Source organism: Bombyx mandarina, chromosome 07 (assembly GCF_030267445.1).
Source record: "Bombyx mandarina strain Sakado chromosome 07, ASM3026744v2".
Lineage (NCBI taxonomy): Eukaryota > Metazoa > Arthropoda > Insecta > Lepidoptera > Bombycidae > Bombyx > Bombyx mandarina.
The window spans coordinates 12,559,766-12,572,801 of NC_143214.1; the positions used below are offsets into that span (position 1 = coordinate 12,559,766).

Below are 13,036 nucleotides of genomic sequence, written 5' to 3' on the forward strand. Positions count from 1 at the left end.
ATTTAACATATTTTATGACTAGAGTAGTTAGTGACCGTGTAATATACAAGACCTCACATGTTTACGTAGTCCAAACTAATTTCGTCAATATAACCTAAAATGATTGCTGTGGTAAAACGTGAAGACATAATTGCATTTTCTTATCAGCTTTAAATAAGATACTTTTTGTGATTTTGTTAGTGCTTACAGTTCTTTCGTCTTTTTTTATTTCTCGTATCTTATTCTAATAACTTTCAGCGCCTTTTTTTAAATTTACCCGGCTGCTACTGTAGCGTCATCCTTATTTAGCAGATTTTAACGGACACTTTTACACACACAGAGACGGTTCTCCTTACCTCTACCTTCCATATACTATACATACAATCGTTTGTAATTACCCTGCTCTAGAGATTTGTAGAAATTACTAACACTTCTACTAGATGGCGCTAAGAATTCAAATGCGCTGCTAACAGATGGCGTTGAAATCAAAGTCACAAGAAATTCAAATAATGATTTTAATTACACTTCTATACATAAATAACGTTCGCTTCCGTTCACTTCCTGGCCAGCGAAGCCAGGTCCGCGATGCAGCGGTCCAGGGCCTGCTTCTCCTGGTCCGGAGTGATCGCCTTGGTCACGTTGCTCACTATCCAGTCGACCATGTGCTTCTGGGCGAGACGGCGCTCCACGTTCGACTTCTCGAGCTGGTAGTCCAGACGCCGCTTCACCTGAATAGAAATAACGAGCACTGACTAAACTAAATCTCCGGACCAGGGCTAAATATGATCAGCTAATGTTTTCAAACATAAAGTCAGTTGGGCTTAATAAACTCACCGAGTGGATCGCACACTGGTATGACACGGTACTCACTGGTGTTAAATATATATAAGTGTGAACAATTAAGGTCTAGATAACACATTTCTGTATTTATGTGTTGCATAGGTGTCGTTTTTTTTTTCCTACCTAAGCTGATCGCCTTGAGAGGCTATTTCAGCATAGCCTTAACTAGTAGTTGAGCTCACACGCTCAACCTGAGAAAATTGTCGAACACTAGCCCTAACAGAATCTACCACCGGATCGGAATCGCTACCCACTGAGAAGATCCGGCGAAACTGTGTCTATGGGGCAGTTCACACGTCGAAATCGAACTGGTCGACCCCGACGAGGAATACTTCCTGTGCGCTCTACTACCAACAAATCCCGGTTGATGATTGCAGCATGCTGGTAAATTCCTCAGGCAATGTTGCCTATTTCCCCCCCTGAATCCCATGTTTTTTTATATATTTTTTTATTCCCCTTGTAAGCAGACGAGCATACGGCCCACCTGATGGTGAGCGGTTACCGTCGCCCATGGACTTCAGCAGTGCCAGGGGCAGAGCCAAGCCACTGCCTACAAATAATCATATCAATGAATCACATATCATAGATCTATTCATGCGATTCATTGGCAGCGGTGACCAGTACCTCGGAGTAGGCGTACATAAGCCTCTCCCTGTAGGCGGCCTCGAGCTGCAGGAGTACATTCTCCTTCTTGGCCTGGATGAGGAGCTCCTGTCCCTGCGCGCGCCACTGCTCCGTCTTCTCTCCCTCGATTGCCTCCTCCAGTGCTTTCACGGTTTGGTTCCGACCTTCGTTCCATTCGTTCTCAGTCGCCTGAAGATGGAAAGATAATTTGAATGCATAAAAATGTTGACATACATAACCCGCCTTTTTGTTTTAATTTTTTTATTGCTTAGATGAGTGGACGAGCTCACAGCCCACCGGTGTTAAGTGGTTACTGGAGCCCATAGACATCAATAAGTAAATTTCGCACGCATCTCGAGACATGAGTCCTAAGTCTCAGTTTTTACAGTACAACGGCTGCCCCATCATACAATCTGAAATGCATTACTGGTTCACGGCAAAATTAGACAGAGGTGGTACCTACCCGCGCGGACTCACAAGATGTTGTACAGCCACTATTACGCAAATTTTTGTCGTTTTAATTTTTATTAACAAGATCTATGGACGCATGATATTACCCGATATTGTGGGTGGATCATACTCTTGATCAGGTTATTAAAGATTTGCACATATCAACTGAAAGACTATGATGGCTTCTTATAGATGTTACACAGTCATATCTCTAGTGTGTTTGGTTGGTTTTGTAAATAAATAAAAAAGAACACTCACTTCAACTTCCTTGTCCAACCAAGCAGCCAATTTTGGTCCGAATTTCACGTGAGCTACATACACCATGACCAACAGTGACAGTCCGGAGTAATATTCGTGCTCCATTACATAGATTTCCTTGCTGCACAGGTATGTTGCCAGACCCACACCAAAAGTGTAAGGACCCGTCACACCAGTTTTCGAGTGGAAGAATTGGAACCTGAATACAGACACAGATGTATTTGTGAAAGCAATAATCTCAATTTCCTCGATGCTGCTAGGGCAAAAGAGAATAATTTAAACAAAAAACCTTTTTGGTATTTATGGTATTATCTGAAGATGTGTAACTAACTAATCACATGAGCCCATGGCAGATCGTTGCTACTAACTAATCACATAAGCCCATGGCAGATCTGTTGCTATATAGCACCAGTAATTAGAGTGTAAATAATGCTTTTCTATTGGCAATGATTGCTTTGAACACATCCGGCAACTTACCAGATTTGTTTACACCCTTCTCTCCTGCTCTGAATGAGTCGACTTCCTTATAAGATACTAGTCATAATATTATCAGGCTCTAGAGACAGATTGCATACTAGTCTGTCAAAATTAAATTGTTTGGGGTCATTGGGTTGGCGCTATCCTAAGTTATAGTTTTTAAGGAATAAAGTACATATCTGTTAGGCTAACCATCTTTTAGTTTTGTTTTTGCTTTAAGTAATGTAGGGCGACCACCAGAACGGGGAAGATCTTCCGCCAAGCAGGTGATATTACATTGAATCTTTAGCTTGGAACATGGATGTATTGAAGCTTATCTTGAAAATGTTATTAATGTGATTATAGTTTAGATTATAGATAGATTATAGTTTAGAACAAATATCATCTATTCTATGATAGCTGCTACAATAAGATTTATAGTCTTCATAAGGATCTGTAGAAAATTTGAGCGAAGAAGCCCCAAAAAACCCAACCTGTTTTTCCATTACATTATACTGGCCAAAATTATCGACTAACCTACAGCAATGTTGCCATAAATAAATAGAAAAAACGTAGTAGATGCTAATACACTAAAGATTATTTGAGTTTTACCATTCTTCAGGAATAAAGCCAAGTCTAACTTTGCCTGGCTCACCCCTTACAGGGCGAGCAAAGGTTTTCTGGTCGTGTGTTGCTACATCGGAGGCGGAGCCCCGTGCGACTAGTGCTGTGCACGCTGTCTGTTTGCTCGCACCTGTAATTTAAAAAAAAAAATCCGTTTCATATTTTTTAACTTTTTAACTTATATTACCATGCTAGCTGTACCCTTTTTTTTTTATTATTGAAGAATTACTGGTGGCCCGGAGGCCTTTCCAGTTTCACCAGAACAGGTGGGCGAGCAAAGGCTCAGTCAGGAGGGGTGGGATTTGCTAACAGCTACCCGAGCGCCTCCGAAGGAGACCTAACAGCTCAAGAGCAGCTGCTTCGCGAATGAATCTACTACCGGATCGGAATCGCGACCCGCTGAGAAGATCCGGCGAGAAACTCAGCGAGCTGATTCATGGGTTAGGTTGCACGGCGAACTCTTTGTCGAGTTCGACGAGTACGGTTACCGGGGTCCCTAAGCCTGCTCCTAGTGTTGGAGCTGAAGGCGTCTAATGCAAAGGTTATTGGATCTGATGGATCCGTAAGGACGTGTCTAGGGCGTCGACGGTGACTGGCTCCTGCGTGATCAGGATTCGGGGAGTAGTCAGCGGCGGCAACGATTAGGCGATTATCATGACGTCTAGCTGTATCCGTCCGCTTCGCTGGGCATTTAAAATTAACATTATTATTTCTCACCCCCACAAAGATTCTCATCATTAACGCCCCCGCAACTGGTGTAGGGAGTCCAACACTCATATAAATATTAGCCTATCGATTATGTACGTGTATTTTCTACATGGATACCAAGTTTCAAGTCAATCGGATGTACGGTTCAGTAGTTATAATGGAACATCCGTAAAAACCACTGTAGGTTTATATATTAGTATACTATTTATAATGTAACAACTGTTAATTTTTTTTTGTTTCTACAGGATTTAAACACAATTTTAACAACTTGTTTCTGTTATTTAATTAAATCTACTACAGTTATAGTTGTCTCACAAGTAATTTTTTATTATTATTCAGATACTTTGCAGGTTTTGTGGTAACCGCTGACTATGGCGTTATCATCTTCGATTCTAGTCCTCTACAAAAGTTAATTTCTTGACATTTACATTTCTTTTCACACAAAAAGAACGAATAATATTTTCATGACTGACTTGGATTTTCATCATCACATTAACAGAATCTGAAGTTTTAAATAAGTGCATCTTTATTGAAATTATGGATTTTTTATATTTCAGTGACCTAACGCTATGCGAAAGAAAGCTCTTTAGTGAGTATATGGATTTTTTATTATTATCTATGTAGGCAGACAAGCATACGGCCCGCCTGGTGGTAAATGGTTACTGTCGCTGATGGACCTCAGCATTCCCAGGGGCCTACCATTGAGCCTCATTTGAAGAAGGACATGTGATAGCTCGCCACAGCCATGTATGGTTTTTATTTTACAGTTTTCATGGTTAAGGACCACTAAGGTGTAGATTGACAAAACTTCTGTTTAGTGCAATAAGTATAATTAACTTTTGAAACATAGTATATTGTAAACTGAAAATTCAAAGTGTGAAATAAATCATAGTACCAAATTAACTTGTAAAATCACTTTTCGTTTTTAATTAACTGTTATTCACCACTATTAGTTTAGAATATGAATTTTTATATTTTGTGGTACAGTTGTATAATAGCTAGAGTTTATTTATTTAAATAACTATTTTACTTAATATATAAAATATGTGATTATTTTAATTGTTTCCATCACATGACTGAACATACTTTTGATGAAATCAGCTGATCAGAATCTTTGACTTAATATTTCGGATAGGTACTGTTTCTAAGCAAATTAAATTAGATATTACTTAATTGTATTTTGATATGTCATTAGAATTTCTCTTTCCTACTAAAATACATGTCTATAAGGTAGCAAAATCTACGAACAAAATATACTCATACTACTTAACTAGTGATTACATAAACCTGAAGTAGTAAGGTTAAGGTTACAAAATACATTTATTTACTGCGACTCTGTTGGGTTTTGTATATGATAGAATAAATAAATACATACTTGAACGCAAAGCCACGCGCGACAACATTATTTATCGTATATTTTATAAGTTATTTCCAAAATGCGAAAATCGCACGGTTCTAAGCACTTTGCACTAGTGCTGTCCCAAATCCCGCGATTCGGGGCGATCCAAGAATCATTAACCGAATAATCGATTTTCACCAAGGATTCATTCGCAGATAGTAAAAAATTTAATTCGATATTTTCGTTTCGATTCCGTTTCGAGAATTTACCATTATACTCATTATTATTCCAAAATTTCGTTTGTTTGATTTAACGTAAAATCACACTAAGAGCCCCAAAAATTTAAAATAAATTTGCAATTGTTTTGGGTCACATTTAATTAATTCTTAAGTAAATGAATAATTAATTCTTAAATGATAAATAGATTCAACCACTTTTTTTTATTTGCACCTATTAATCACCAATTCGATGAATAAACTACATGACTTCAACTTATCTCATCAGATAAAAAGTATAATCACATACAATCGATATGCGTTTTCGATTGTTCTGCATTAAAACAAACGACTGTACATTATTTAGATCAATAATCATTAATTTGTAAATGTATTATAGCAAATATACTATAGGTATTAAATCGATAGTTTATTATTGTGTGAATTTGCATTGCATTGGATTTTATAGGATGGTAATACATAACTTGGCGGGTCAATAAAATCTGGTACCTACTTTTTTCATGTTTAAAACGCCATAGTTTTCCAGTACTGTATGAGAAACATTGTTCATTTGTTAAAAAAGCGTGTTGAAGAACTAAGTGACTACTAATCACCCCGCAATGGCTAACATTCAATCTATTTGGATGAGAATGGTTTGTTTTTATAATTTCCATTGTCACTTCTTAGTAAAGGTAGTCAAAATTGATGTCTGAAAGCTGTCTGCGGACTAATTTATTTTGTGGTCACTTATGAGAAGATGTTTTAAATTTATTTAATTTCATTATATTATTAAATGCATTGTAATATTAGCCTATAAACATTAGGCACATTTTTTTAAAAAACGAGCAAGTGTGTGATGAATCTCAACCTATGGTTCCGTAGTTAGGATGAAAATTATAATATAAAAAAAAACTAGTCCAAGAAAGAGTGCCAAATAATCTCTATATATAAAAATGAATTGCTGTTCGTTAGTCTTGCTAAAACTCGAGAACGGCTGAACCGATTTGGCTAATTTTGGTCTTGAATTATTTGTGGAGGTCCAGAGAAGGTTTAAAAGGTAGATAAATATGAAAATGCTCGGAATTAAATAAAAATAACAATTTTGTTTTTCCTTTGATGTGTCCCCCGTCGGTCTTTTATTTATCGATTGAGGCACTACGAAGTCTGCCGGGTCAGCTAGTCTATTAATATACCCAGATTTTTCTTCAGTTTGTTCGGTAAACTCAAGACCTGAATGTTAAAAACTCAATTTTTTACTCAAAGCAAATACTGTCTACCTCGATTCTTTATGATTTATCCAGATTTTTCCACTATATTTCATTGTGCAATTACATTCTGAATTTTACAAAATGTTCCCGTACCCTTTTATGTACCTAATATGTAGCCTTAAAAAAAATTAAACGCTTATTAAAACGTTTAATCGAAGATTATTATACAAAATTCGTATCCGTTCATATATACTCATACTGGAATTTTTTAATTTAATTTATTGTAGAAATTTGCGTTTCCATAATCACTTATTCATAGATTGGAAATGAAGGGCTCCAAATTAGATTTTTTTACGTAATTATCTTCGTTCAAAGTACAATAGCTGTGACGTTAGAGTCTGATGCACAATTGTTTCTAATTTGAAGTGGAGCGTTTTATCTACGGAACCCTAAATTGAAATGTCAAACTTTGGTTGAACAAAAAAATCAATACATAAACGGAAACAAAAGACATTTCTAAACGAGTGAAGGGTTTTACATTTCATTACGTTCGTTTCTCGTTTGTCAATTCAAACAAAAATTTAATGTGTAGGTACAATCCTACGCAGGTACCGTACCCAAAAATTTTAGGAATTTGTATAACAAAACAACTAAATTTTTTAGTTAATAACTTTCACTTCTTGTAAATTAGTGTATAATCTATGCAAATTGTCAAAATCGATACATAATATATACCTACACATTACCTACACAATGCAATAGCTTGTCAAAAATCATAATATGAAGTAATTGATACTCGTCAATAATAAATAGGTACGCATCTTATTAGCTTAAATCAGTTCTAAAATTTAGAATTAATTAATTTCCGTAACTGTTTCATGTGAAATACGAAAAAGCAATATTTTTCATGAGAATTACGATAAAAAAGTATTAAAATGGGGATCTTCACGTCGTGCTGTAAGCCATCAGCTGCGGACGTGATCACTCCTGATGCTGTAAGTCTTGCCGATAGAAATTACTAACGAAACAAAAGATAGGTATCTAAAAATTTCCCATAGTTGAAAATATTTGAGAGAAATAGAGCGAAGTTTCACAAAAAAAGTTTTCATTTACTCTGTGATTTCGCTAGTATAATAATAAACGCGATGCAAAATTGCTGAGGACTGCTGCCAAAGCATATTCTTACTGATCACTGAAATTTCTCTACAGAAGTCATTTTTTTGTTAGAGTACAGGGTCATTTTAAAACATATTGTGACATAAATTTGATCATATTCAACAGTTATAAATCTATGCAGATGCTTTGTGTATGTCATTTCATCTCAGTCAATTGAAGAAATATGCAAAGTTAAAAATTTTACTAATAGATTTAACACATGCAAAGCTGACATAATCCTGTTTTAAACGTCTCCACAAATTGCTGTGAATTGAGATATGAGTCCACTCCATTCATGATAGTACTAGATGATTATTCTTCTCAACTTTTATTCCAAACAGTAATATTGAAGGCTTTTAGAGATAGTAAGCCTGCATAAATATGGTTGATGTTATGGGTTCCATTTAGCCACTTAACACCAGGGGGACCATGAGCTCATCCACCCCACTTCGCAATATAAAGCCACTATAGAAGGTTATAGGATATATTAAGGAACTTGTACTTCTGTGAACAAAATTAGTATAGGAACAACTGCTAAATTCTTTCTTCATTTTCACCTTGTTCATCACATCAGTTTCAAAATTAACTGTATGAATGTTGTCATTGAGAATATCAAATGTAATGCTATAGAATGATACAACAATGATATGGTAAACAATGAGTGATACAAATGAATGATAAACAAAATCATAAAGAATGATTTATTTGACATTATAGGCTTCTGTCTCATTTTGATTTTAATGGCCGCCTTTGAACAGAACAGAAAACAAATATGAAAAAAAAAACATTTTGGGTCCTCTGAAAAAATGTTTGAAAACAAGGTATTACTCTGCCACAGGAAACTCAATTTAGACTTTTTTCTTTTTTACATTTTCTTGAATAGGAAACTCGGCGGCGTCAGCAAATAGAGGCTGCAGAGAAGCGACGAGCTCAGGAACAGGCGCGTGGTATTAAAGACCTTGAGAAAATAAAAAGAATGCAGCAAAAGAGCGAAGAGATTGAAAGACGGGAAAAGGAATTGGCTTCACAGGGCGGTGCTACTTTAAAGGTATGTAAAACTATATAATTTTATAATTAGACCATTCCATTCCGGACCATAATTAGAAGCCATCTTTAAAGAATGAAAATAAATGGTTGGTTTTAACAAAACCAATAAAGCTACATTCATAAAAAAAAAAGTGTGTGTGTCCGCTCCGACGCACGACTGGAGTTTACTGGATATAAAAAATTAAACGAAACAATACGAGAAATAGTTCTATATTACGACAACACGATACACTACAGATTATTAACAAATTAACGAGACACAAAACAAACGACTAACAAATATATGAAAATACAAAATGAGAGAAACGCGCGATCAGTACGAGGCTTTGTGGCGGACTGCCGGCGCAGCAGCCCGGCGCGCATTTCGTGTGACATGCGCATAACGCATTTCGTGTGACATGCTAGTACGATTTTGGTCCCCATAATTTTCATACCCCGGGCCTATATATGTAAATCGATTCTAAAGGAGTAAACTCCAAAAAAAGTACTAAAATTGTGGTATATTTGGTGCAGAGTTAGTTGCATGGATATTATTTTATCTATTGATTTTAAGATGCCGGTATGCCCTGACCCTCTCAAGATATTGCCATCATTCACAGGAGTAATCCTAATTTCTACCTTGAATACTAGTGGCCAGACAATTTGACTGTCCTATCTATTTCTTCCATTAAGCAATCTTGCTTTCCTGTTTTATAATGCATTGATTAGTTAATAGTCAGACTAGTTAAGTTAATTTATCAATTATTAGTATTTAATTTGAATCATGTAGACCTACAGTTAAGTATGGATTTTGAAAATGTAACTTTATATATGTATATTTATTTTTTTGTAATGAATTTGTTTCTTAACAATTTAAATTTTCACGCAGTGGACAGCAGAATGAGATACGGAGGAACGCGCCAGCGTTAATAAACACGAGAAATACAGATACAAGAACTGATGTGGATGTGTCATGCAAGTGCTTTTTGTGCGTCATAATTTTTCAAACTTAGTAAATTACTATTATTTGCTTAAAGTCTGCAACACAAAATGTAGTCCATTGAATATCTCTTCAATATACTTTACCTCACCATAAAAGTAATTGATCACATATTGGAATAAACTACAATTTGTATTGTACAAAATATCTTCAGTGGATACTTCTTGTTTTTCTAAAAGTGATCCTCTCCAGATGACCTGACAACTGTTTAAGATTAATTGATTAAGATTAAGATATTGCAGTTTATTTACTCCACTTATTGTTTGTTTACTTTTTTGAACTTAAAGTAATGTTTATATGTGTCGTATGACATATACACAAAAAGACAAAGTTATTTTTAGGTTTTTAATTATTTTTAATCTATAATGTAGGTTTTCACATGTTAAAATCACGACATTCCGAGTGTTTTTTTCATTAGTACAAATTTCACAGGATTAATTTGTGTAACTGTTGTAAAGTATTTAAGTAAGGAGGACCAGTGCTAATAGTAATACAATTAATGGAACTGCAGTATTACGAAGGTATTATGTAATGTCACTGTTTTGAATATTTAAGAGAAACTTCCAATGTTTGGAATAAAAAAGTAACTGCATAAATTTATCATTACTGTGCTTTTCATTTACATACTTATTTAAAAAATAATTACTATAAAATGTTAAACAATTACTGATTCAAGTTTTCTTCTATCCAACAATAATGTAATTGTGTATTCACTTCGTTTTACTTTGCGTACCTATTGGCACAAATATTAGAGCCGATTTGGACTAGAAATAATAAATTCTTGTTTGAATACATACCTGCCTAAGTGTGGGTTTGTATATAGATGAATATGATAACCTTTTTTTTTATATTTTGGAACACCGGGAATATTACGTAGGTACCTACCTAAGTATAAACGATGGTAGGTTATAGGTAGAGCTATGGATTCCTGGACAAGAAATATATAGAAAGTATGTAGCATTTTATTAATAATTTTGCAACTGTGATTGTTTTTAATAGCTATTAATTATTTACCAATTATATTTATACATCAAGAAGGATATATTGGAAGAAAAAAGAAGGATGAATTAAAATACAAATAAACGAAAGTCATGCTGTATGGCCAGCCTTGTCCTCTTAGGCCAACTTTAGGACGAAGCAGAGCTAAATTTAGGCAGGTGGGCGGTGTTATAAAAATATGTAAATTATAATTATAAGATGAGACGACCACCGCGGCTTCACTTGTTAAATTTCTAATATAAAAACATGGAGACATTGTTTTTTTTTCTGGATAAAAATTTCCCTACGTTACTTCCGTTCCGTCAAAGTTATAGGTACATATTTGCAATTTTATTTTGCAGTTTTACTGTTAGTTATTAATGTACTTTTTTAATTAAGCACAGCATGGGAACCGGTAATAAATGTATAATTGGTGCTTAGGCTGCACGGGTGGGTATCATGTCGTTTGTTTCTACATTTCAATCTCATTTTTTTTTTTTTTTTTTTTTTTTTTATTGCGTAGATGGTTGGACGAGCTCACAGCCCACCTGATTTTAAGTGGTTACTGGAGCCCATAGACATCTACAACGTAGACGCGCCACCCACCTTGAGATACAAGTTCTAAAATCTCAGTATAGTTACAACGGCTACCCCACCTTTCAAACCGAAACGCATTACTGCTTCACGGCAGAAATAAGCAGGGCGGTGGTACCTATCCGCGCGGACTCACAAGAGGTCCTACCACCAGTAATTACGCAAATTATAATTTTGCGGGTTTGATTTTTATTACACGATGTTATTCCTTCACCGTGGAAGTCAATCGTGAACATTTGTTGAGTACATATTTCATTAGAAAAATTGGTACCCGCCTGCGGGATTCGAACACCGGTGCATCGCTTCAACACGAATGCACCGGACATCTTATCCTTTAGGCCACGACGACTTCAAGACTGTCAGACCGAGATCGCCAACTATAGACTGTTTAATACGTTTATTGAATCCCGGCAACCTCCTTAAACATGGCTGTCCACTTGTCCAAATAACAAGAGGTTTAAAAAAAGGTAAACAATAATCTAAACTCTCCGCTTTTGATCGCAAGAGTGTAATGCTTTCAAAGGTGGAGATTTAGTACAACCCTTCGGTTCTAGAAAATCTCTTGCCTACCTCTAGAGCATGTTATAAATTAATACATTTTGTTATAGTTATAAAAAAAGTTGTTATTCATATTTCATATTAAAAATGTTATAAATAATATACCTACGTGTTGTCTATAGAGCTTGTTATTAAAACAGCGAAAAGTCTATGCTTGTTGTGTATTTAAAATTTTGATATTTATTGTATTAATGTGTCTATTTTGTGAGTAAATCTATATAACAATGTATATCGTAAACGTTTTAACGTTTTTGAATTTAAAATATTACAAGTATAAATTTAGTGTATATAATATTTTAAACGTAATTCTTCAATGTGTGTTCGAAATCCTCTATATATCACTATACACTGTACTATTATACTACATATTATGAATTATTCTGTGTATTTTCTTAAGATTTAATAAATATCTTGTACAAGTATATTGGCTTTGTTTTATTGTGCAATCTTCATATAAGTACAGGGCCAACTATTCAGTTTTCTACTACTATGCTTAATTTCAGCATCATAGAAAAGGCATGTAGACAAAGGCTTAGAATTTTACTGGTGGTAGGATCTCTTGAGTTCGTGCGGGTAGGTACCACCAACCTGCCTATTTCTGCCGTGAAGCAGTAATGCGTTTCAGGGGCAAACGTTGTAACTGTACTTGAGACCTTAGAGCTTATATCTCAAGGTGGGTGGCGCATTTACGTTGTAGATGTCTATGGGCTCCAGTAACCACTTAACACCAGGTGGGCTGTGAGCTCGTCCACCCATCTACGCAATAAAAAAAAAAAATTATTAAAGTAAGATGAGTCGTTCTGTGGCTAACATAGTAGTACAATAAGTAAGTATTTTAAACAATCCCTACCTCGGCGAGCTATGAAATGACATGAAAAAAGTAGTTTGTATTTGTACAAAATTATTTTGTACAAAAAGATTTTTTTTTCCCTTTTTATTCGCTTGAGCCCAAGGGGCTATTCCAGCTGCATGCGAACGGGTGGTTGACCTCACGGACTCAACCTGAGAGCATTTGCTACGACTA

General features: G+C 35.3%; 2 protein-coding genes across 5 annotated transcripts; one reads left to right on the forward strand and one right to left on the reverse strand.

Annotated features, from left to right (window-relative positions):
• Window positions 1-477: 477 nt before the first annotated feature.
• Window positions 478-5,432, reverse strand: ATPsynB (ATP synthase subunit b, mitochondrial). The gene is made up of 5 exons (XM_089728841.1): window positions 5,315-5,432; window positions 3,220-3,361; window positions 2,152-2,350; window positions 1,444-1,632; window positions 478-707 (listed from the first exon to the last, which is right to left on the reverse strand). Exons 1-5 carry the CDS (start codon window positions 5,340-5,342, stop codon window positions 534-536), a joined length of 732 nt encoding a protein of 243 aa, XP_089584967.1. The 5' UTR covers window positions 5,343-5,432; the 3' UTR covers window positions 478-533.
• A 527-nt stretch (window positions 5,433-5,959) lies between these two features.
• On the forward strand, window positions 5,960-11,126 carry Svip (small VCP interacting protein). 4 transcript variants are annotated; one of them, XM_089728843.1, is made up of 3 exons: window positions 5,960-6,146; window positions 7,598-7,696; window positions 8,740-8,922. In XM_089728843.1, the coding sequence occupies exons 2-3, from the start codon at window positions 7,637-7,639 to the stop codon at window positions 8,920-8,922; spliced, it is 243 nt and encodes an 80-aa protein (XP_089584969.1). In that variant the 5' UTR covers window positions 5,960-6,146; window positions 7,598-7,636. The 4 variants fall into 4 exon arrangements, with proteins under 4 accessions (XP_089584969.1, XP_089584971.1, XP_089584970.1 ...); XM_089728845.1 differs by lacking the exon at window positions 7,598-7,696 and adding an exon at window positions 9,772-11,126 and having other exon boundaries at window positions 5,969-6,146; window positions 8,740-8,904; XM_089728844.1 differs by lacking the exon at window positions 5,960-6,146 and adding an exon at window positions 9,772-11,126 and having other exon boundaries at window positions 7,450-7,696; window positions 8,740-8,904.
• The last annotated feature ends 1,910 nt before the right edge of the window (window positions 11,127-13,036 follow it).